The 26,211-nt window shown below is 41.4% G+C and overlaps 1 protein-coding gene and 1 long non-coding RNA gene across 2 annotated transcripts in view; one reads left to right on the top strand and one right to left on the bottom strand.

Annotated features, from left to right (window-relative positions):
* CHM (CHM Rab escort protein) overlaps positions 1–26,211 on the top strand; it is a 76,187-nt gene that overhangs the window by 40,957 nt on the left and 9,019 nt on the right. The window contains exons 9-12 of the mRNA XM_083595967.1: positions 8,043–8,120; positions 15,288–15,392; positions 20,589–20,652; positions 22,078–22,174. Of these exons, the coding sequence (XP_083452093.1) occupies positions 8,043–8,120; positions 15,288–15,392; positions 20,589–20,652; positions 22,078–22,174 (344 nt within the window). The remainder of the gene's footprint in view (positions 1–8,042; positions 8,121–15,287; positions 15,393–20,588; positions 20,653–22,077; positions 22,175–26,211) is intronic.
* On the bottom strand, positions 5,463–8,034 carry LOC310754381. Its single transcript, XR_014543782.1, has 2 exons — positions 6,537–8,034; positions 5,463–6,169 (listed from the first exon to the last, which is right to left on the bottom strand). It is a non-coding gene; the product is annotated as an uncharacterized lncRNA (long non-coding RNA).

A 26,211-nucleotide genomic window follows, 5' to 3' on the forward strand; every position in this document is an offset into this window, starting at 1 on the left:
GGCAGTTACTTTCTGTGAAATGTAATGAAGATTTATTTTAGGGAGTGACCTTCACTGTATTAGCTCCAGCAGTAATCAGTAGAATTAATAGAATAATCAAATTATATACAAACTCATAAATCACTGTGAATGTGCTGTCAAAAGTTCAGCTATTAATGGGGTCTATTGTTTTGCAGCTGTATTTGAAATTGCAGCTGCTGATTCCTTGGCTTGATAGGAATTGAAATGGCATTTAAAGGCTAGAGATGATTGGGGGCGGGGGGCGGGGAATTACTAGGCCAAAATTTTTCGCAACTGTTAATTTAGCTGTAATGCAGTTTGATGTCACCAGGGCAAAGTTGAAACACAGTGCGTAACAGGCGCGATCTTTCAGCAAAACCTGAATTATTGGCTGAGACAGTAGCCAGTTAATTAGAGGAGAATCAGTTTAAACGTCTGTCATTTAGGGTTAATAGTATCAAGAGTTACCTTGTACTTTGGTTCTAGCCAAATCACCCTATTGTAGAATAAGAAATTGACAAGACAGTTTGCTTGATTTTCATATAGATTTCGACTTTTAAAGAGCATTAGAGAATTCCAAATTGTTTCACCTGTCTTATTTCATATATTTACTAAAATTACATACAGTCTTGTTGGCATATAATCAAATAGTTATGGAACAAAGGCAAAAAGGGTGAGATGGGAAGAGGAAAAGAAGCAAATCTGGTACCAGTTCTTACACTATGTTACATAGGAACCAAATAGAAATTGATCCCAACCAAATTAGTAATGAGGGCTTTGGTGTTTCACCTCTCCCTCTGATACAGCTACATCAGTATGCTGGTGTAGTCAATAGATAAGATGGCAAATTGTTCGTTTTCATTACAAACTGAAATGTCATGGCTAGAGCATTGGTCAAGGACTAAGGAGACCCTGGTTGCAATCAATTTTACATCATGCAATTCACCTGGTGATCTGGGATTACCATACTCACCATTTCTCAGCGTAACCCAAATCATAGGACTGTTGCAAGGCTAGGTAGGAGGACAAATTACATGCATGGGACACAGCTGTAACATAAAAATCCAGGAGGTGGAGCTCAACATAGCACTAAGGAAATAGTTCCATCACCTCAGGTATTTGTGCCTGCCTGATGGAATAATTTCCCCCTCCTCCCCCTGCACTCTGTTCTGAGGGTTTCCCCCACTTTTCAGAGCAGATTTGGAGAAGTCACAAAGGCAACATGGGAAGGAGAATGGGGGTGAAAGTTCCACTGAGCTAGCAGGAGTCTTTGTGTTGGCTTCCATTAGCAGCAACATCTTAGTTGCATCCTGCCCAGGATCTCCATGGCTTGTATCTAATTCTAGACCCATGGAAATTAATGAATAGCTTACTCCCATTAATTCCAATGGGTCTACTCTGAATAGGACTTGGTTGAATACAGCCCTATAAGTCTCTAGGAGCCATTGAAATTCCTTGCACTGCAAAATGTTGTTGGCAGGGAGCTGCCCTTGCTATTGAAGTGAACAGGAAATCCTGAACACCAGGGTAGCTTTCCAGATGTTGCTGGAGTACAGTTTCCATCTTTTGTTTTTTTTGTTTTTATAAATTTTTTATTGGTTTTTCAACACATATTAAAAGACAATACAACACAATACATAAACAAACAAACATATAAACACGTATAATTTCTTGACCTTTTTTTCCTTAAACCTTCTTTCAGCAACTTCCCCATACCTCCCCTTTCTGCATCCCTGTTTTAAATCTTTCCAGCAACCCCTAATTTCAATTACTTGTAGCACTTTCTTTAAATCCTTTTTCTCATATCCAATTGTTTGTCACTGCAATTCTATTTTGCATTACCCAAGACATTTTAACACTCATTAATTTTACAACAGTTCTTAAGATAAACTTTAAATTTCTTCCAATCTTCTTCCACCGTCTCTTTCCCTTGGTCACGGATTCTGCCAGTCATCTCAGCCAGTCCCATGTAGTCTATCACCTTGGTCTGCCATTCTTCCAATGTGGGTAGTTCTTGTGTCTTCCAATACTTTGCTAAGAGTACTCTTGCTGCTGTTGTAGCATACATAAAGAACGTCCTATCTTTCCTTGACACCAATTGGCCTACCATGCCCAGGAGGAAGGCTTCTGGTTTCTTCATGAAAGTGCATTTAAGCACCTTTTTCATTTCGTTATAAATCATTTCCCAGAAGACCTTGATCCTTGGGCACGTCCACCAAAGGTGGTAGAAAGTACCTTCAGTTTCCTTACATTTCCAACATTTATTATTGGGCGTATGATAAATTTTTGCAAGCTTGACTGGGGTCATGTACCACCTATAGATCATTTTCATAATGTTCTCTCTTAAGGCATTACATGCCGTAAACTTTATACCGGTAGTCCATAACTGTTCCCAGTCAGCAAACATAATGTCATGACCAATGTCTTGTGCCCATTTAATCATAACTGATTTAACCGTCTCATCCTGTGTATTCCATTTCAACAGCAAGTTATACATTCTTGACAGATTCTTAGTATTGGGTTCCAAAAGCTCTGTTTCTAATTTTGACCTCTCCACCTGGAAGCCAATTTTCCTGTCTTGTTTGAAAACTTCATTTATCTGGTAATAATGAAGCCAGTCTCTTACTTTTGACTTCAATTTCTCATAGCTCTGCAATTTCACTTTTCCCTCCTCATGTTCTATAATTTCCCAATATTTTGGCCATTTGGATTCCATATTAAGTTTTTTCACTTCCTTAGCTTCCATTGGTGACAACCACCTAGGGGTTTTGTTTTCCAACAAATCTTTGTACCGAATCCAAACATTATATAATGCTTTCCTAACAATATGGTTTTTGAAACCTTGGTGGGTTTTAACCTTGTCATACCATATATATGCATGCCAGCCAAATCTGTTATTGAACCCTTCCAAATCCAAAATGTCTGTGTTTTCAAGAAGCAGCCAGCTTTTCAGCCAGCAAAAAGCCGCTGATTCATAATGCAGCTTTAAGTCCGGCAGGGCAAACCCCCCTCTTTCTTTTGCATCAGTTAGTATCTTAAATTTTATTCTGGGCTTTTTGCCCTGCCAGACAAATCTAGATATGTCTTTTTGCCACCTCTTGAAACAATCCATTTTATCCACAATCTGCAATGTTTGAAACAAAAACAACATTCTCGGCAAGACATTCATCTTAATAACAGCAATTCGGCCTAACAAGGAAAGTCTCAAATTTGACCATATTTCTAAATCTTTCTTAACTTCTGTCCAACATTTCTCATAATTATCTTTAAATAAGTTCACATCCTTAGATGTCAAATTAATCCCCAGGTATTTCACCTTCTTTGCTACCATTAAACCAGTTTCACTCTGGAACTTCTCTCTTTCAGCAACTGTTAGATTTTTATCCAGTACTTTCGTTTTCTGTTTGTTCAACTTAAGTCCTGCTACTTGACCAAATACTTGTATTAGCTCTAAAACTCTTCTCGTACTAGTGTCTGGCTCTTGTAAAGTTAATACTAGATCATCTGCAAACGCTCTCAATTTGTATTGTTTAGCTCCGACCTGAATCCCTTTAACTAGCTGGTCCCCTCTGATCATGTTTAATAAAACCTCCAAGACAGATATAAAAAGTAATGGGGATATTGGGCACCCCTGTCGTGTCCCTTTTTCAATAGCAAATTCTTCTGTTACCACATTATTTACAATCAATTTTGCTTTTTGTTCAGAATAAATTGCACCTATACCATTCTCAAAACCTTGGCCTACCCCCATCCCTCAGTTTCCATCTTTTGTAGCCATGGACCATATCGGCTGGAGTCTGAAACATCTGGAGGGCCCCACGTTCCCTGACCTTGCAGTACACATGGGATGTTAAACAAGATTCCCACATATGCTCAAATGCCCATTTGCAGAATTGAAGCAGGCACAGCCCACTTCAAGTGCCCACCCCCTGCCCAGATTCTGTTCACTCCCCATCAGCCCTACACTGCTGGATATTTGTTTTGTGTGTGTGTGTGTGTGTGTGTGTGTGTGTGTGTGTGTGTGATCTCCATTTAATAGATTAGCAGGGAGTTGCCATGCACTACTCAAATCTGTAGAAACCAAATAAAAAGAAGTTATTTTTTAATGAATCGTGTAACTTGTGAGTTTGGACCCATCATGCCAAAAAGTGGATAAAGTCATGTCAAAGTCACATTTTGGTCCACCATATTGAATCAAAATAGCGCCTAACATTGACAGAGACCACTGCACCCACTTTGGGAACCCTTGTGCCAAGTTTGGTGACAATACCTCAGTAGGATACAGACTTATGCCCCAAACCGAGTGAAGTCATGATTTTGGTTCACCATCTTGATTTAAAATGGTGGCTAGTGTCAACAAAGACTTCTCCCTCCACCTGGTAACCCCGTACTGAATTTGATGACAATATCACAAGAGGTGGTCAAACCTATAGAGAACAATTGGACAGGCGGGCAGGCAAACTACTTTCCAAAAATATATAGTAGATTAGATTAAGATACCCACTTTATGTGACCCATCCCAGAGTCTTTTATAATAAGCTGTTTTATGCATAAGTTGTTCACATACTACAGTCATACCTCGAGTTGAATGCGCTTCGGGTTGAGCGCGTTCGAGTTGCGCTCCGTGGCAACCCGGAAGTAATGGAGTGCGTTACTTCCGGGTTTCGCCGCTTGCGCATGCGCAAATGCTCAAAACGATGTCACGCGCATGCGCAGAAGCGGCGAAAAGCGACGCACGTGCGCAGACGTGCCGTTGCTAGTTATGTTTGCTTCTAGATACGAACGGGGCTCCGGAACGGATCCCGTTCATATCCAGAGGTACTACTGTACTTCTCCATTCATTCAATGCTGGTGTCTTATCGTTGTTTAATGGTAAGCCACCTCAAACTCACAGAATTGCAAAGCAGGGTAGATATTTTAAAATAATATATAATATTTGCCCTTGCAATTAACATGAAACCTCTGGATTTGCCAGGTTTGGTATAAATGCTGGGCAATTTGCATTCTGCCCTTCCCTGAAGCTTCATGTTCTTCATTTATGCCCCCCATCCTCCAGCAACTATCTCAGGGCTGCACAGTTGGAAGGGTTCAGTTCAGAGTTCAGTTATTAATAAATAATGTAATATAGTGTAGCATAATATGTGCTATCTGTGTGTGAAACATACACAGACACATGTTTAAATAAATTCCAAGTACAATACTGTGCTGGATATCTGTTCTACATATTGATTCATCTAGATGCTGCGTAAAAACCTCTAGGGCTGATTTAATTGAAAAATTGACCGTGCCTCATTGCTTCTATTAGATCTTCACTCGTTAGTTTACCGTTTTTAGACAAACATTTGTCTAATAAACACACGTTTAGCTGGCTGTGTTGAATTGCCAAACACCCTGTCTCCAGTTATGTGAGCAAACAAATCTAATTGATTTTCCTATGGAAATGTTATTCTTTTTGAATACACACACACACACACACACACACACACACACACACACACTTTTAAAGAAAAAGACCAGGACCTCATTTATTTCTTTGGTGCCTCTTGGTTTCTCCTGAGCATTTTCTTGTGTGTGTTCAGTTTCATAGCTATTTTAACTCCCTTTCCCCCTGTTTTGTGACCTTGCTCTCAACTGAGAGAGAATTGTTTGACTCACTTTTTAAAAGACATCATCCACGTGTCTTGATCACTTACGAATGGATCTGAATTTCATTTTCGTTTATAAAATCAGAAGTGAATGGCCACAGAAATATTAGTATAGGAATGCTGTGTTAGGGTTAGATTTATTCTGGTAGTGCAGAGAGGAGCAAAGTATATGGCAAGTTATCTTGGCCAGCCCGTTTTATTATGGCATGCAAGCAGCTCCATCTGAAATGAACTGCTATTAAAAGGTGCATGGCTAATGGTGATTGGATTGCGGGGGCAGGGTGGGGGAGAGGCAGGGGTTTGGTTGGGTGGCTGGGGAGGTTTGATGGGTTGAGATGGTTATAGTGGATCCTTGCCTGTTTCTTGGGCCTTGCTCAGCTTTGTTTTTAAAAAAATCCATAAACAAATAAAAAATAAAATAAAATAAATGAATAAATGAACTATTAAATAAGCTCTATCTTCCCATCAAGTGATGGTTTCTTAAGAAGTCTAGAAAGATGCAAATTGGCATTTGCACTGCAGTCCTTGACACGTTTTTAGGGACGCGGGTGGCGCTGTGGGTTAAACCACAGAGCCTAGGACTTGCCGATCAGAAGGTCAGCGGTTCGAATCCCCATGACGGGGTGAGCTCCCGTTGCTCGGTCCCTGCTCCTGCCAACCTAGCAGTTCAAAAGCACATCAAAGTGCAAGTAGATAAATAGGTACCGCTCTGGCGGGAAGGTAAACGGCGTTTCCGTGCGCTGCTCTGGTTCGCCAGAAGCAGCTTAGTCATGCTGGCCACATGACCCGGAAGCTGTACGCCGGCTCCCTCGGCCAGTAAAGCGAGATGAGCGCCGCAACCCCAGAGTCGGTCACGACTGGACCTAATGATCAGGGGTCCTTTACCTTTACCTTGACACGTTTACCCAGAAATAAGTCCCACTCTGTTCCATGGAGCTCACTGCTAGGAAAGCATGCATAGGATTGTGGTCTTCATGTGGCTTTAGTTACATAATGTACATCATGAATTGTTTTTAATCATTGCAAGCTACCTTGTTTAGAGAAAATAGAATTCATGCCCGCCAACATTTCTCGGATGAAAATAGGGACGTCCCATTCCATAATGATGATTTTACTATTTATACCCCACACTTCTTACTGGATTGCCCCAGCCACTCTGGGCAGCTTCCAACATATGTAAAAACATAATAAAACATTAAAAATTAAGCTCTACCTTGCTTTCAAATCAGAACCAGTGAAGGCGGTGAAGGTCCTGTGTGAGTGTCTGGAGGCGGTTGAAGGATGGATGACAGCTAACAGATTGGGGTTGAATCCTGACAAGAAAGAAGTACTCATTTTTGGAGGACAGGGGGCGAGCAGGTGTGGGGAACTCCCTGGTCCTGAATGGGATAACTGTGCCCCTGAAAGACCAGGTGCACAGCCTGGGAGTCATTTTGGACTCACAGCTGTCCATGGAGGCGCAGGTCAATTCTGTGTCCAGGGCAACTGTCTACCAGCTCCATCTGGTATGCAGGCTGAAACACTCCCTGCCCACAGTCTGTCTCACCAGAGTAGTACATGCTCTAGTTATCTCCTCCTTGGATTAGTGCAATGCGCTCTACGTGGGGCTACCTTTGAAGGTGACCTGGAAACTACAACTAATCCAGAATGCGGCAACTAGACTGGTGACTGGGAGTGGCCGCCGAGACCATATAACCCCGGTCCTTAAAGACCTACATTGGCACCCAGTATGTTTCCAGGCATCAGTTGGTGCTGACCTTTAAAGCGCTAAACAGCCTTGGCCCAGTATACCTGTAGGAGTGTCTCTACCCCCATCGTCCAGCCCAGACACTGAGGTCCAGCTCCGAGGGCCTTCTGGTGGTTCCCTCAATACGAGAAGTGAGGTTACAGGGAACCAGGCACAGGGCCTTCTCAGTAGTGGTGCCTGCCCTGTGGAATGCCCTCCCATCAGATGTCAAGGAAATAAGCAATTATCGTGACTTTTAGAAGACATCTGAAGGCAGCCCTGTTTAGGGAAGTTTTTAAAGTTTGAAATTTTATTCTGTTTTTAGTCTTCTGTTTGGAGCCGCCCGTAGTGGCTGGGGAAACACAGCCAGATGGGTGGGGTATAAATAATAAAATTATTCCTATTATTGACATTAAAAAAAACCTTCCCTATACAGGATTGCCTTCAGACGGCTCAGGAGTCAGATAACTCTGTATCCTCCAACATTTCTCTAGTGAAAATAGGGATGTTTTAAGGTAAAGCGGGACATTCCAGGATCAAATCAGAAACCAGGATGGCTTCTCTAAATCAGGAACATCCCTAGAAAATAGGGACACTGGGAGGGTCTGGGAATTGAAATTTATTTACATCTCACCCCTCATTTTTTTATTTTATTTCTGATGTTCTTCTAGGATGTGTGCAGTATTTGGCGGTGTCTATTGTCTCCGCCATCCTGTGCAGTGCCTTGTGGTGGACAAAGAAACTAGAAGGTAAGGCTAGCAAGAATTAACCTTTCTCTCCTTTTTATATAAATATATATACACAGAACTGCAAGATGAAAAATGCTGGAGTCAATTTTTTAAAAATGGTTCTTCAAAGATCTTCCTTGGTATTAATAACACATCAACCTTGATTAAAAGTAATTTGTGTATAGGTCCTCCAGAACAAGGAAAGTGGGTTTAGAATATAGAAACTAAATTAATTTCCCTGCGATATTACTGCAGCCTCCTTCCTGATCACCCAAGCTTGGAAGACAAATCATTTCGGTTGCCGGGGGTCTGGTGATGAGTGATGTTAGTTTTCCTTGTGGCCTTACCTACTCTAATTGATTTTCATCAGATGACAACAAAGCCCTCTGTTATTGCATTTTTAAAAATGAAGCTCACCCAAAGACTCATCAGATTAATCTTTGCTGATAATGCATGTCACTCTAAGAGAAAAGGCTTTAATGAGTTTTTAGGTAGATTGTTGTCATAAACTATGCTGCCCTCTTACTGTAGGATGAATTCTTTTTACAATAGTATCGCGCCTCTGGGCAACTTTTTAAAAAGTTGGATCAAAATTGGCTGATTTTTTTTGCTGTGGGAATGGAATTCACTCCTGTGAAAGGGTCTATTAGAAAGAATGTGTTGGATCCAGACTTATTCTGCTTAGAGGAGACCTACCAAAATCAGCGGGACGTCTGCCGTAATGAACATAAAGCCCACTGATCTCAGTAGGTCCACTTTAAGCATAGCTAAGTCTGAATCACACACAGCATCTGCATATGTTGGCTAGACTTGTGACTAAATGCTCATCAGTGTGTGTGTGATGTACTACAAGCTAGGCTTCCCCCAACCCCACTTAATTAAGCAAGAGCAACTCATGCACAATTTGCTTGCTTGACAGCCTGCCAGCTAAATGCAACAACCATCAGTTAAGGAGAGATAGTAGTTCAGTGGTACTACATGCTTTGTGTGTGGCAGGTCCCAGGCAACCAGAGGGTTGCTGAAAATATACTGGAAAAACTGGCAGCTCAGGGAGTAAGGCAATGAAAAGTTCAGTGATCTCTGATGTTCTGCTTAGATAGTCTTCACCTGTAGAAATAGCCTTTGCCAACACTGCCCCCTCCCCCACACTATCTAGTTAAAGGAGATGAGGTTTGCAGGACCAAGAGACATGTCTGCCTAGGACCTTGGGCAACTAATCCCAGCAAGCATTGGCAGTAGTGGCTTAGACAGACCAGTGGTATAAGGACTTTTATGAGCAACTGGTGGAGTAGACATATCCTTTATTCCAAGTAAAGCAAGTTGAGGGGAAGGTTGTATGCCTGTTTTATATATTAAATTCAATTCTTTAAATACCAGAACAAAAAATAGGTAAACAGATTTGCAAAACCACCACATATCTATGTAAGACCCAGTCTCCTCGCATCCCTCAGGAGATGGTGGACTCTCCTTACCTGAAGGTTTATAAGTAGAGGTTGGATGGCCATTTGTCATGGATGCTTAAGTTGATATTTTTGCATTGCATGGGGTTGGACAATATGATTCTCAGGGTCCTTTCTGCGGTTCTATGATTCTGTGTAGATTCAGTCACCCATGCACCCATACAATTAAGATTTCTACAAATGTGATCCACATGGCAGTGACTGGAGTGATTTTGCTAGTTGTTTCCACCTACAACTCAAGAGAAGGACAGTGGAAGAGGGTTGAGACGGCCACCAGTTTAGATGGCTTTTAAAGAGGATTAGACAAATGCATGGGAAATAAGGTTGTCAATGGTTATTATTTAGATTTTTAAAATTTGTTAAATTTCTATCCCAACCTTCCTCTCAAGGGAGCCCCTAATAGCTTTCTTCTACCTCCACTGTTGGAAACAGCACATCCTCCAGTTGGTGAGGATCACAAGTGGGGAGAGTGCTGTTGGACCCTAGTTTTGCTTGTAGGCTTCCCATTGGGTCATCTGGTCAGCTGCTTTGAGAACAGGATGCTGGACTAGATGGGCCTTTGGCCTGATCCAGCAAGCTGTTCTTACACTCTTTTGTCCTATTGAAGATGGGGAAAAGGAAGATTGCTTACTGTTTGCGTCATATATGATGTCGGGTGCAGGGCAGCAAATGTGGGTTCGTAGTCACCACTGATTAGTGGTTCCAGCAACCTCCTTTAAGTGTGCTGTGCTAGGCAAGGCCTTTGCAAGGGCCAGTGATCAGCCGATAGTTAGTACTTGCAAAGTACCCTTGCCTAACAGCATGTCTGAGAAGTCCATTGCTGCGCTTGCAAGCTGATGTTTTTCCTCTCTATTTGCAGGTGTGGTTTGAATGTAAATGGGCTTGAAAGGGGTACTTTGAAGCTGTGCTGTCAATGCTAACTGGCACTGATAGTATGCCTTCAAAGAAGCTAAGTCTCAATTGGCACTGAAAGTTAACCTCTCTGAAGTTGTCCCCTGTCATAATGACATCAGGTGATTGGCAGGTGGATGGCTCCACCCACCTGTCACAGTTGGCCTACAAGGGTTGGGGCAAGATAAGTATCTGGCCAGCTCCCCACATGGAAGCGGGGAGACTGAAAAGAAGAGGAGGATGCCACATCAGCCTCACAGATAAATCCACCCATGTTAGTGGCACGTTTTGTGCAGCAGGGTCTTTTCACAGTGGCCAGCCTGATGCCTGTGGGAAACCTGCAAGCAGGAGTCAAGCAGAAAAGGACTCTCTCCTCCTGCGGTTTCTAGCAACTGGTATTCAAAAACATTGCTGCCTTCAACTGAGGAGACAGAGCATAGCCAACATGGCTAGTAGCCATTGATCACCTTCTCCTCCATGAATTGGTCTAATTCTCTTTTAAAGCCATCAGAGTTGTCTATCCCACTGCCTCCTGTGGGAGCGAGTTCCATAGTTCATCTGTGCACTGCATGGAAAAAAATACTTTCTTTTATCTGTCTATAATCTCCCAGCATTCAGCTTCATTGGACGTCTCTGAGTTCTGGTTTTATGTGTGTGAGACATAAACTTTTCACTATTCACTTTCTCCATGATCCTGGCCCGTCACCATCAGTTCAAACCCCACAAATGCATGCAAAATGAACATGCACCACATTACACTTGTTTTCAGTGAATTGCATTTGCCATTTTACTGCCCATTCACTCGGTTTAGAGTGGTTACTAGCCATGAATACTGTGCTTCCCATTTGTGGCCTATTCACATTCTGAAAGGGGGAAAAAAACTTTTCCCCTAGTGTCTGAAAACTTCCTTACGTGCTAATATAGAGCTAACTGTGTTTAGGCTGCTTTATAGATTGATTTTTTGTGTATATATATTTCTGACCCAGAGGTTCGTTCTTAGGTTTGGGCAGAGCAGATTTGGGTAAGATTAGTCCTTCAATGAGATACTGGGGAAAGGTGGCTTATAGCAAAGGAAATGAAAAAAAAGTTTGTCTGGTTACCTTCAGTGTAACGCTTATTATTTTGAAGCGCAACTTCCATTTTTTTAGAGGATGTCATGTGACAGATTACAGGAACGCTCAGAAAGAATGCTCTTGTCACAAAGATTTAACTCTGTGCAAGGCATGTCCTGCAGTTTCTCTGCCATTAAATCACTGAAGCTGACATAACATGGAAGCAATGGAATGGCACTTCCTGAGATTAAGTAAAGTAATCATAACCTTTTTATATGAACTGCATCATATTGCTTTCATGCAAAATGACAAAAGGTAGAAGGCATCTTGAGGACTAGCGTTAATGGAAGATCAGAATCCCACAAGTATTGTTTCTTTCCTAATTTTCCTGCCATGGGTTGAAAATTTTGGGGGCGTACCAAAGCACACACATGGAGCTCTTTTCAAACTGGGTCATCTCATTCTCAGGAATGATGTTGAGCACTGCATGCTCAAAGGCACACAAGAGCTTTTCCCAGCATGAGAGAGAGAGAGAGAGAGAGAGAGAGAGACTGAAGCTCCATGAACATTCCACCCCCACCCCTAATATTTGAGCTCCATGGGTGTTTCACTGTGAGCATGGAACATCCCACATGTCTGGTCTGCCCCATTAATTTTAATGGCAGGAGTGAATTGCAAATACAAAAGGAAATTGGAACATTTTCTTCCATTGAAGTGAATGTGGAAGCCCTTGCAGACACAAAGAGCCCTAGGAGCGTTAGAGTTCCCATGGCCCTAGGAAATGGCTGTGCAAGGCACATAGCAGATCAGGATTTACAGCAGGTGTGAGGAATCTTTTGTCCTCCAGATGTTGCTGGACCCACTCCCATCAGCCCCAGCAAGCATAGCCAATGGCTAGGGATTGTGGGGGTTGGAGTTCAGCAACATCTGGAGGGCCAGAGGTTCCACACACAAAATTTATAAGTTTAGCAGTACCTGTCTTGTCTCTTAATTATCTCTCCATGCCACAGAGCCCTGGATTATTATAGATTATGTTTATGTGCCCCAATAAGTGAGGATGTGTAACTTTATATCTTAAGCAAGATGCTGAGGAGGGAAATAGGAGAAGAAAGTTTTTTTCATATACAGCATTCTAGTTAAAATAAGGGGGATGGGTTTGTTTCGTTTTGCTAATGCCACTGGATACCCATCAAATTTGTTGCCTGCTTTGCTTGTGAATGAGAATCTCCTCATGACTTTTGCCTTTAGGGGGACGAAAATTGAATTTGCGCTCCCTATAAGCTTCCTTTCCTTTTTAATTTTGTTTCTCAGTTCTTTTATGCTGCATAGATCTTGCTTATGTGGCTCCATTTGATAAGATTTAAGGTATTTTAATTTACGTCTGTATATTTTGAGCAGGCCTTACATTAAAAATAATTGCCCGCATTTTACTTCTAGCACAGTTTTAAGTGCGTTTTCCAATGAAACAATCCCGGCCTCCAACTGAAGAGATGTGACAAATGTAAATTTATATTTCCATAGTAAAAAAAAGATATAGCAAACACTGTAATTTACATATCTTTCCTGAAATATTGCATAGTGGCTTTGTCAGTGCTGGTAAGTCCATTTCAAGGATGTCGCCCTTAGTCCATTAGTTTGGATAATGAGCCCTATAAAGTACATTTATAACTGGTGGCACTTGGCAAGGAGATGGATTCTAATTTTCATCCTTTTATCTAGACACATTGAAGAAGGTCAATGGAGGGTTCTGTATGATTCATTGTCCTAACACATATCAGATGACAAAGACCTGATAATGTCATTGCATAAGTGTTTTCCTTATTTGAACGTGGCACTAGAAAGAATTCTTCTGCTGATCATCCCTTTTGAAGTAGAAACCAGTATTAAAAGATGTGTGCATACACTCTCCCTTCCTACTTTTTGGATAAAACCTTACTGTATGTCCGACTTGTTAAGCATCACTTAATGAAGGAGAAAATGGAAAAAAGTGGGGAAATAAAGAACTAGTGACTTGCTTTTTTGCTTATTTTGAATGCTGCAACATGACATTTAATCAACCTCCACTCTTCCCACTGGAATATTCAGAGAGAGGGGAGAAATTGTTTCATAAACAATAGAATAGCTTATAATTAAATATGAACTGTGCCAGCTTGACCAGACTGTTTGTTAGCAGCATTTAAATGAGCAACTCTAAAGTGATCTTTTTAAAAAGTTAAAATTAAATCAGGGTAACGTTGCAAGCTGAATAGATGATCCTATATGTCTGCCCAATTCGGTTTAAGTTATTTCTTGGTTTTCTGTATTTATATGCCATCCTTCAGCACCACAGTCCCCCAGGGCGCTTTTCCAATGAGATAGTATTTTTCTGCAGTTTTACAATGAACAAATAAAGCTGCCCAATTTAAAATGGCAGGTTGCGCTAAAACTCAGAACTTTAAAAAACTTTTAAAGACCTCAGTGAACAATGAGGTCTCCACATGGCATCTGAAGGATCACAGGACAGTGCCAGGTGAGCGACTCTGGGGATGGGATTCAAGACCAAGAAGGTCTCGTGTTCCCCTACCTCATATTTATTTATTTAGATTATTTCAATTATTTATTTAGAAAGATTTATAAAACACTTGATCACAAAGCTCTCATAGCTGCAGTGGTGAGTAGTACCCATCTGGATTTGTAGAGCAGGAGGCCAACAGTAGGTGGAGCCAGAGCCAACGACAGGCACAGCCAACTCATTCTTGTTTTGTCCCCATCCTCCTTGCTGCTGAGTTCTACAGCACAGATGGAGGAGAAGGAGGAAGCTGCCAGTCAATGTTTTCTCCTGGACAGGTTGTAATTAAGATGGCAAGCAGGTGAAGGCTGCTTGAGGGCAGACTGAGGCTGGTGTGGCAGTGTCCCCTTTACCCCCAATGGAGCTGCCCTCATTGCTAAACAGTGTACATGGTAGAGGTGTTCAAAGGAGAGCCTCTTCCAAAATGATGGGATATGTCATTGTGAAATAATGTATCAATAATAATAATAATCTTTATTGTGGACCAACAACCCATAACAACCCATAACATGGATTCTGAATAAAATACAGATTCATACAGACAACCCCTCAGGGAAGGGAGACCGTGTTATTTGCTTAGACATAGGTATGTTGATCTTTGATTTGTATGACTACTGAAAGAAACTTTGCCATGGCCATGATGTATCAAATGTTCTAATACATTAATTATTTCACTTCAGTAGGTTATGTTTATAACATAGTGATTGGGCAAATTCTGGGAGAAATAGTTAAGCCCATTGAATGGGACTTGCATTTGTTTTATTTATTATTTTATAATAAATAAAACATAAGCTATTGCCTGCCTTTCTTTTCTAAAATCAAATCAAAGTAGCTAAAATAATAATAATAATAATAATAATAATAATAATAATAATAATAATACACAAAGCAGTAAAAACAGCCCAATTTCTAAAATCAATTTCTTACAATAAAACCATTTTACTTTAAAATCAGAAAAGTCAACTTTAACCTATGCTGAAAGTCTGACATGGAAAGGTTGAAAGAGTTAAGTATGTATAGCCTGGAGAAGAGATAACTAAGAGGTGATATGAGAGTCGTTTTCAAATATTTAAAGGGGTGCTGCACAGATGATTTCGATAAAACATTTGGACAAATTCCCAGATGGTCAAACAGTTCAGCTGTGGAACAGATGAAGGCCTCCTCAATTTTCTTTTCATAAATATGCCTGTCAAAAAGAAATGATTTCCTCTCTATCTGTCCATCTTTCTCTTAACAGGTGCAAGGCAGTCATTGATCATTTTGGTCAAAGAATAAGTGCCAGCTATTTTGTTGTGGAAGATAGTTACTTTTCAGAGGAAACCTGTGCAAATGTGTCCTACAGGTACGTATCAAGACAGAAGAGAAGCCTAATAGGTATTTCATGCCCCTTTCTGTGAGCCTTAAACATTACAATCACCCATTCCAGGTCTTCAGTTGTCACATAGTGCTATGTGAACTACTATAAAATGAATGCAAGCTATGTATAGATGTCCTACATATGTCTTCATTTTCTGTTCCACTCCCTAACTCGCTACTCTTGTGCATACATGTACTGGAGACACCCTCCTTCTTAAGAAATTATGTGTAACATGCCCCAAGAGGCACTGCATTCATTCAGGCATAACATCAAACCACGGTGTTAAATGAGACTAGCTCTCATGACCCACCCTCTTACTCCTCCAGCAGAAGGTTCCACTTAAACTGCTCTTTAGCATATTATCTGAACCCTAAACTGTGGTTAATCTTAGCTATGGTTAGCTGAAATAAGGCAGCTTCATAAACTGTGGTTTGAAGTTGTATCGTTTCCACAATCCATTTTAATATTAACTGCAGTTTGGGGTACAGATGACATAGCTAACTGTGGTTAATATAAAATGGAAGTGAAAGCTGCAGAATTCCTCCTTACAATTGTTCTGTGGGTGATTAATGCAAGCCTAATGCAGTACATTATCAGAACACAAAACAATGGTTTATCAAGATCTCCAAACCAAAGGACTATGTGCCAAAATCGGTTTGAAAGCAGGGCTTATAGCATCTCCCAAGGAAACAGATATGTGTAAACTGGTGAAGTGGTGGGTTGGGAAAGGCAGATACTTATATCCGTACCTGTCTTCTTTCCTTGGTGAGGCTATTAGCAGCTGCAGCTTTTACCTAAGTGTTTGATTTCAGACAGGGAAACTCAGAAAGGGAAAGGATTGCACCTCCCTGAGCATTTGTCTTTAAGCTTTGACAAAAAACATGGGAAGATCTGATCTTATGTGTTACGTGTAGCTTGGCCCTCCAACTAAGGGAAAAAACTCTTCTGTATTATATTGCAATTCGCCCTGGCATTTGTGTCCTTGTTCAGGTTCTGGACCAGTTACCCAGGAGAGTAGCTCAGATGCCTCTTGAAGGCACAAAGAATTGAACTTTCCTGCATTTTACACCTATTCCCTCACCCCCTCCCTGACTCTGCTTCATTTATGCCATTAACCTTTGCTGAGGCAATTAGTAGCCAGCTAATGGCTATTTAAGAATGTTAAAAAGCTGCCATAGTGCTCTTGAGGGTCAAGCCAATGGCCTGTTTGATCCAGTCTCCTCTCTCTCTCAATGGCTAATACTGGATGCTTCAGAAGGTATTTAACCAAAACAAGGTAATTAAAGGAGTGATACTTCCCCCCACTTTCCTTCTATGTCAGCTCACTGTCTCTATTTATAAGGAAAGTTTCAATCATTGCTTGAACTTTAGGTCAGCTTCAAACATTACTTTGAAGAGCTGAAACAGGAACCAAGAGTCTAGCTGCTGCTTCGCATGCTTTTGGGGTAGCAAGCAAACATTGGAGTGATAAGGACCTAGGAAGAGCCTTACTCTCTCAGTAATAGCTGATCAGGTGCTTCTGGGAAGCCCACCAGTGGGTTGTGAGGGCAATAGCCCTCACCTGTTGTTGTCTCCCAGGAACTGGTATTCATAGGCATGCTGCCTCTGCATCTGGAGGCACCATGCCTTGTACTAGTTGCTGAGAGGCAGGAATGAGGGAGAGCATCTGGTTGGCCACTATGGAGATGCTGGACTAGGTGGCTCTTTGGTCTGGTGCACCAGGACTCTTTTTGAACGCATTGTGATGTCCAAATAAAAAAAGAGCCCTTTGCTTTCTGAAAACTTAGTCTTTTTTTTAAAAAAAAAACCAATTAAATTTATTGAACCTTGTAGCCATTAAGTTCTTATGGATAAACTCCTGGAGGAAGTCATGCTGGCTGTTTACTATCTCCAGGCAAAATGCCTCTGAATACCAGTTACTGAGGAAAAAAACAGCAGTAGAGGCCTGTTTCACTTACCTCCTGCTTGTGGGCTTCCCCAAAGCATTTGGCTGGCTACTGTGGGAAACAGGATTTCTTACAAATGTGGTACATACACTTCATTCTTCATCCTCGTTGTAGATGAAGATATCCAATAATGTGATAGCCACTATTGATCCGTGCAGAAGTCTCCATTTCCAGTCTGTCATAAGGCTGTTTATTACTCCTCCTTTGCTCACTCCTCCTTTACATGCACTTCAAGTTCAGCCAATTTCAAGTTCATCACATTACATGATTTCCCCCCCTGGGCAGTGGTTTCAGTCTCTTCAGTAAAGAAAACATGGAACTAGATCAGAATTATGGCTTGAAGTCCAAGAATCTTAATTACAGAGGTATACCTTCCCCTTGCCTATGCAGCCCATTATTTTATCAAATAAGGAAGCTTAGTCCGATGTGTCTTTTGAGAAACACCATGTTGATTGCCAAATAATCACAATTCCGCCCTGCCCCCCTTCAGTTATGTTGTGCTGCTTGTTCTTCACTAACATATTGGCAAGATGCTATCCATATACAGTGGTACCTCAGGTTACATATGCTTCAGGTTACATACGCTTCAGGTTACAGACTCTGCTAACAGTGGTACCTCAGGTTACATACGCTTCAGGTTACAGACTCTGCTAACCCGAAATAGTACCTCAGGTTAAGAACTTTGCTTCAGGATGAGAACAGAAATCGTGCAGCGGCAGCAGGAGGCCCCATTTGCTAAAGTGGTGTTTCAGGTTAAGAATAGTTTCAGGTTAAGAACAGACCTCAAGAAGGAATTAAATTCTTAACCCGAGGTACCACTGTACACTTCATTGATGGCAGTGCTGAGGTGAAAGCAGCTGTGTAGTGAGCCCCAGGAACCATAATCATGATCCAGTGAATACTGCTGTTGACCAAGCAAATCTACAGCCTGATTTGGGAGTCTTTCTAGTCATTCCTGGTGAGAGAAAAATGAAGGCTAGCATGGTAGGCAGAGTCACAAGCCCAGGAACTATTCAGGAGGTCCATAGCTCAGTGGTAGAGCATTTGCTTTGCATGCAGAAGGTCCCAAGTTCAATCTCCAGCATCTCCAGGTAGGCTTGGGAATGTCCCCTATGTGAAACCCTGAAGAACTGTTATCAATCAGTGTAAACCCCCTGGAGAACCAATGGCTGTTCAGATGTTGCTGAAATGCGACTCAGATCAGCTGCAGCAAGTGTAGCCAATGACCAGGGGTGATGAGAATTATTCAGCAATATTTGGAAGGTGAAATGTTCCTCGCACCTGGTATAGACAAGTACTGAACTAGAACCAATGGCCTGACTCTATAAGGTAGCTTCCTATGTTCTATGTATCATAGATTTTTTTCTCCTAAAAAGTAAGAGGAAATGTCTGTGCGTGTTATTGAGCGAATGTGTGGTCCCTGGAGCCGACTGGCCCGAGTGCAGGGGCAAAAATCAGGCAAAAATCAAATCACACGTCAGGGAGGAGGGACGCCTGATGAGAGGAAGCTGTTGCTTTCCTGCATTCTGCCTCAGGGTCTTACTGCCCACCCTCTTCTGTTTCGGTTGCTGTTTGCTCAAACGGAAAAAAGAGCAGGGAAATCCCCTCCCCTCCAGGCAAGCAGAGGGGAAAGGAAAGGATCGCGTCCTTCCTTCTAATTCCTCTCTGAGCTCCGGTGCTTCTGTGTCCAGGGAAGCATTTTAGGGACTCGCAGGCAGCCGGAAAACATGCAGGAGGGAGAGACAGAGAGAGAGGGCTGGCTTGGGTGGGTGGGTGGAAACTTTTGCCTTCCTTTCCTCCCTCCCGTTAAACCCCTCTCCTGCATTCTTAGCCAGCTGCTTCTCTGCACACCCCTCTCGTGCTCCTTGTCGCTTCTGTGTTTTTCCTTCCCTCCCCACTTAAAACGTGGTTACAAAGCACGGATCCACATGGATCCTCAGGATCTTTGCATTGGGTCACCCCAAATTCAGCATCAGATCACATAGCATGTCCATGGCTACAGCCTGCACCAAAAAAATCACGCACCCACTGTTGCCTAGGGCCACAATGGTACAAAAACGTGGTTACAAAGCACAGATTCACAGGGATTCTCAGGATTTTTGCATTAGGTCACCCCAAATTCACCATCAGATCACATGTCTGTGGCCACAGCATGAGGCACAAAAATGATACACCCACTGTTTCATTTAGAATTTTCCCCTCCTTGTTTTCCTCCTCTAAAAACGATGTGCGTGTTATGGTCAGGTGCGTGTTATAGAGCGAAAAATACGGTATATCTCAATATAGAACAAAACATGTAACCCTGGTGACTCTCCATGTGGGTCAACAGCACACAGACCCATGACTTCTATCTGCAGCAACTTCTAATAGTAGCAGATTACTCCAGCAGCTTCTTGTGCCCTCCACACACTCTGTTTTGTTCAGTTGGTGGTGGCAGAAGTGCCCTTGGCCTTAGGTTCTCCTACTTTCGTCATTTGGCAGTGGTTCCACATTTATAAATTTTCTTATTCTTTTCATATTTGTAGTGGCAAAGATCCAAATAGCTATTTTAGGTGAACATAAGGGATGAAGAACCTGCTGCTCTCTTGGTGTTGTTGGATGCCAAGACTCATTATCCTTGACTATTGGCCATGTTGGTAGGGGCGGATGGGAGATGGAATGCAGTGACACCTGGATGGCTACAGGTTCCCTTCCTCTGGCCTAGAGGAATTTTAAAAATACATCAGAACCCTACACCTTACTGCAAGCTGCTGTTGAATGTCCCCTTCATTTCAAAGGTAGTTTGCCATGTGGCGTGTTGTGGGAGAAACATAAACCCAAAGCCTCTAGGTGTATTCCCACTAGCTGCACAGCTCTTTGGCTCTCAGTCATTGGCTGTATTGGTTGATGTGTTTGCATATTTCTACACTCTAAAACAATTTGCTATTAGAGTGATTCTGTGATGGGTGAAGTAAACATTATGTTCCATACGGAGTACTGAGTATATTCATTATAACTTGATAAATATTAAGAGTCAGATCTGGCAGCCTTCATATATGCATGCACTTGAGTCATTGTTAATTTCTTAGCTAAGCTGGCCATATGCAAATGTGTCATTAGCAATGTGCAAGCTGGTGGAATGTTAGTTTCTCGTGGTGGTAATAGTTATTTTTGGAGAGAGAGAAACCCTGAATCCATATGGCTGCTTTCTTCTTATGTTTTGGTGATAGACCATAATTGCTTTATTCACTTACAGGCAGATCTCCAGAGCGGTTCTCATTACTGATCGGTCGATTTTGAAGGCAAGCTCAGATCAGCAGGTTAGCACATCCATTAAGCATTGGTAACTTTCTGCCTTGTAAACAGCTGCTTGCTTGTGACTGTATTTTCAATCACAATTTCCATTCATTGTAAAGCCATTTAAGGGCCTTTGTCACCATTAGATGCATTTGCCTGGAAACAGGAGAGTTTTTAAGTTTGAATGCTCAAAACTTGGAAATGGACAAACAAGATCATTGATGCTTGATTAATGAAGTTAATTCTTAAGTATAAGCAAAGGTTATGTGTTGGATCCAGGTTAAGTTAATCACACTTTAGTCCCATTGAAATCAAAGAAACAAGTTGGACACAACAACTTAACCTGGATCTAACCTGCCTAACAGATAGATGGAGCTTATAAACATCAAGTTAGAGATCTGGTCCCACTTCTCTGCACATAATCTATATATCTCATTTATATTTGTACTTCTATTTTATTGCAATTATATTTCCAGCTTTCTTCCAACATTATAGTCTTCAAGCATGTACATTTGGATTCCCAAGCAGTCTCCCATCCAAACACATACCAGGCCCAGACAAACAACAGGTTGCTTGAAACCATGGCCTTCCTTCAAGGGGATTGGTAAACTTGGATGTGATCCCATTGTAGTTTTACAACAACCCTATTGGTAGATTAAACCAAGGCTATGATTGACCTAAATTTGCCAGTGAGCTTCATGGCTGAGTGAGGATTTGGACAAATGTCTTCCGGATTCAAGGTCAACGTTCTACACCCCACTGCATCTCTGTATAACTTCCAAATCTAAAACTATAAACTGTAGGTTGTAACAGGAACAAGTATACAGATCAGCCTTACAGATCAGCTTTGCAAATCAGATAAAACCAGATATCCTTTAAAATAATCCTATTACATAAGTATGCATATAAAGTTGCCTGGTTTAAATTTGGAAAATCTCTGCAGCCAATGTAGATGAAGCTACTTGACTAGGAGGGCGCGATACAAATAAAATTATTATTATTATTATTATTATTATTATTATTTATTTATTTATTTCTAGTCTCACTTTGAATGGGACAATCAATTGTAGAGCAAGGGATATGTTCCACCTCTACAAATACATCCCACGTGAACAAATACAGTGCCTCCAATCACATTTCCATAGTGAGCATTTCCTTAGTGGACATCGTTTATTGCTGAAATCTAAATGCTGCACTTTTCTTAAGCAAAGCATACCACTGAGAAGAGCACAGTGGTTGTGGCTTTCAATAAAATAGGCATAATTAGGCAGCAGGGGCAAACATCCCTCAGTCTCTTTTTGAATAGCGCTTTGGCAGACTTGGGTTTATAATATGCTAAATATGCTGGTGCAAAGGCAAAAGGGCCTTGCATTGTAGCCTGCAAAGAACTACTAGATGGATTCTTTTGGAAGACTTTTTAAAGAGATTCTGTTTTCTTTGCTTTCCAGATTTCCATTTTGACTGTCCCACCTATGGAGCCAGGTCAGCCTGCTGTCTGCCTCATAGAACTATGTTCTTCAACCATGACATGCATGAAAAATACATGTGAGTACATGTTCTGATTTTGTTTTTTGTTATTGTGGCAAGAAAGGAAGTGCCAACTCTCAGTAGGAATGGCAAATACCCTATAAATTTCAGGAACGTAGCCAATACATGCTTGATAGCAGCATGCATATTTGTCCTGACTTACAGTGGTGTGAAAGGGACTTGCAAGTAGTAGTAGTAGATACAGCAGTAGATACACTCCAGGAACCTGTCACCAACAACTGCTCTCTGGCATAGATTCCTCTGTGTGTGTTCTTAGGGATGAGCAAATCTGTTAATTTCAGGTTCTCTCTGTTTCTTTTTTTCTAATTTTAAATTCAGTTTTCCACATTGGTTTGCAAATTCTTTTTTTATATTAAAAAAAGTTCTGAAAATCTATATATACATTTGCAAGCTGTTTTTCCTAATATGGTGCATTTTTGTCTGCTGTTTTCACTTATATACCCTTTTTTGGATCCTTTTTCTAGTATATTTATTTTTGTGCCCATTACTTGGGGTGTTAGGGGAGAAGTAGTACCTCTGGTGGGGGACACACCATGCTCCTTCTGGGGTGGTTTGTCCACCTTTGGTCCCCACCTTGCACTCAGCTCTCGCTTGTGGCTCCTGCAAACAGTCAGCATGTGACAGCAGCCACACACCAGGAACAGCTTTGACCTGCCGGCTAGACCAGGTGAGGGTAGCTGATGGGTCTCAAACCCTCGGTGAGTTAGAGACTTCCCCTGCATGCAAAGACATGCTCTGGTGGATTGAGCAGTCAAGACCGATTGTGGGTTCAGTGGTCAAGAAGACAGATTCTGCACATGCTATGGAGGGGCAGATAGGGCTTGTCAACCCGGGAAGGAAGCCCATCTAGGAGAAGGAAAACTCTTATCCTAAACCTTGTTGGATCCTTCTCTTTTGGGAGTAGAAAAGGCTCAGGAGTAAACCCTACACAAATCTGGAGTGGAGTCCCTAAGATACTTGGATGGCGCCTTGTATGCCTCCTTCTGTCAACTCCTGCAGCCAAGCTGCTGCCAAACATATTGCTCTGCTTTCCTTTGGTACATGTCATCTGGGCATCTCAGGACATCCACACACACTGCCCAGGCTAGCACTCCAGGGAGGTCAGCTTGGTGCTGCTAATGCAGCAGTTTGAATTCACCTCTGGAGGCACACTCGGTTGTCTGTTGAGACAAACAGATGCCAACAAGAACAACTTAGAGAATTGCATTGCAAAATCTGGAGAAATTTGATAGAAGATTCAATATAATATTATCCCATATCCTCAGTATTTCTGCAATCTTCTGTTTGCATCAATCTCCCAAGCCCTTTATCTGCCAGGCCAAAACCCAATATGTAGCCAATTCTGTTACCTATTTAAATGGTTGCAGCTACAAAATGTAGCAGCAGTAAATGAGATTAATATATATGTATTTGCATAAGAATAGCTTAAAGGAAATGGGACCTTGTTAATACAGCAATAAAGTTTTTTGATGATTTCTGTGTTTTAACAGTATATAATATATTGTATAGAAAAGTAATGACATTCCTGAAAAGGGCTTTGTGGCATTTCCTCTAAGAGATCTCCTTATTAGAAAGGTTTTTCAAATAAACTGCATTGAAATGCGGATGTTAAAGGTTGGAACAAATACTTGCCCAGGCAATTTAATTTCCTATCCATTTGCCTTTTCTTGACAACGGAACGTTTACTATTAAAGTTCTACTCTGAACATAATAAACTAAGGGGGTCTAAAACATAACTGTTTCCAGTTGCTTGGGGAATATTTTTTTAAAAAATAGAACTTCTGTATTATCGCTGGTATATTGACCTTGTATGGAGTTCATTTTACAGGTAGAACTATCCTGCTTGCACAGTGGGATGGGGGGTGGAAGTTGGAATAACTAGTGAGAGAGGAGAGACCTTTCTCATACCCAGTTGCTTACAGTGTGGGGGGGATACAGGGCAAGTATCACTTAAGGACCTTTCCCAGGTAGTGTGTCATCAGCTGCTGTCTTAAAATGCCACAAGCTCACACCAAACTTGCTCACTGTGTGTCCTAAAAAACTGAACGTACATTTAGTTAAAGAACTCAGTGCCAGCATAGGTGAGACACCCACTTCCTCTACTTTCCAAGATTAATAAATTGCAAACAATGAAAACTAAGGAAGTTCTGCACTAGTTTGAGAAGTAGCTGTTCTTATGATCTGCCTATAGACTTTGTGTGTTTTCCCCACTACCACCTTTTGTTATTAAAAATCACTTTAATAAGCTTTTATTAAAAAGTCTATAATTATGTATTTACACTTCAGGTCAATTGGACTGCTAATGCTCATTCATTAAAATGACAGGTGGTTAGCTAATTTTTATATATATATATAAAACTCTATTATAGCACACCACAGGAAGCCCATATCTGCAAGGCATTAGCACTTAGCTTATCTTCTCTAGTCAATGAGTTTACAACTGTATTGCCAAATGGAGGGTAAACACCCATCACATTCCTCTGCCCTGCTTGCCCCATCTGGTTATGGCTGTTCTCAAACATTTTTAAAGTGTTCCTTTAGCTTCAATGGGTGCAGTTCCCCCTCCCCCCAAGTTAGCATATATGCTTTTTTCCATTTTGCAAACTGTTTGCTATTGTCATTGTGCTGTCATGAATATAGCTTTCAGCTTGGACATTGAGTTCCATGTTCAAATCTCTACCTGGCTATTATTTATTTATATATTTACCACGTAGTTTTCTAAGCAGTTTACAAGTATATAATTACACAAGCATATGAAAATACAAACATTTATAATTAAGAAATGCAATGAAACAATCTGAGTTGGCCAGATGTGTATGAAGACATGGTCATGATCTAATTGTGTCTGGATTTTGGACAAAGCATAAAGAATATTTCCCTTTTCCATTTATTTTTTTGGGTGTTTGCTGTTAATGGTTATTAACATGGTTGATCTCTTCCACTGATTTATGCAAGATAAGCATGCAGATACACCTGACCTTGGGTCACATGGTGCAGAAGACAGGCATGTAATTGATGTTGCCCGCTGAGTGGAACCAAACTCCCTTCTTTGTGCCCTAAGTACTGAGAGCACTTTCCAACACTAGTCATATTCAGAGTTGACCCATTGAAATCAATGGGCCAGTGTGGTGTAGTGGTTAAGAGTAGTAGACTCGTAATCTGGCGAACCGTGTTTGATTCCCCGCTCTTCCACATGCCGCTGCTGGGTGACCTTGAGCTAGTCATACTTCTCTGAGGTCTCTCAGCCTCACTCACCTCATAGAGTATTTGTTGTGGGGGAGGAAGGGAAAGGAGATTGTTAGCCGCTTTGAGACTCCTTAGGGTAGTGATAAAGTGGGATATCAAATCCAAACTACTACTACTACTACTACTACTACTACTACTACTCTTCTTCTTCTTCTTCTTCTTCTTCTTCTTCTTCTTCTTCTTCTTCTTCTTCTTCTTCTGTCCATTGATTTCAGTGGGTATACCCAGAGTATGACTGATGTAGGATTTCCCTTAGGCCAGTTGTTCCCAACTGGTAGTCCATGGACCCCAGGATGTCCACGTAACCCATCCAGGGGGGCCTTGGCACCATTCACATAACAAAAAGTACAGTAGAAATATCAAAATGGGGGGCCCATGGCTTGGCTTTTGAAAATCAGGGGGTCCACAATACATAGCTAATTGGAAACCACTGCCTTAGGCTATACAGACAGGGTGCCCTCCCCAGCCCTAAATGAATTACTCAAAGACCAGCAGTGGCACACTGTATAACTAATTTAGTTAAACCCAATTACATCAGAGACACACTGCCAAGGCGGGGGGGGGGGGGCGGGCATGCTGGTGGCTCATAGCAGTAACATCACATGTGATCAGATAATTATATAGTAAATTAAAGTGAACTTCAATTATCGTGGTTTTAATAGAAAAAAAAAGATTTTATGGCAAACGTTCTACAAAATAGCAAACGCTTCAGTTTTCTCTGCATTTGCTTATTTATTTATTTTTAAAATTATATCACTCCTTTTTATTATTTAAGAATTCTGAAGGCA

This window comes from Podarcis filfolensis (genome assembly GCF_964270895.1).
Source record: "Podarcis filfolensis genome assembly, chromosome: Z".
Taxonomy (NCBI): domain Eukaryota; kingdom Metazoa; phylum Chordata; class Lepidosauria; order Squamata; family Lacertidae; genus Podarcis; species Podarcis filfolensis.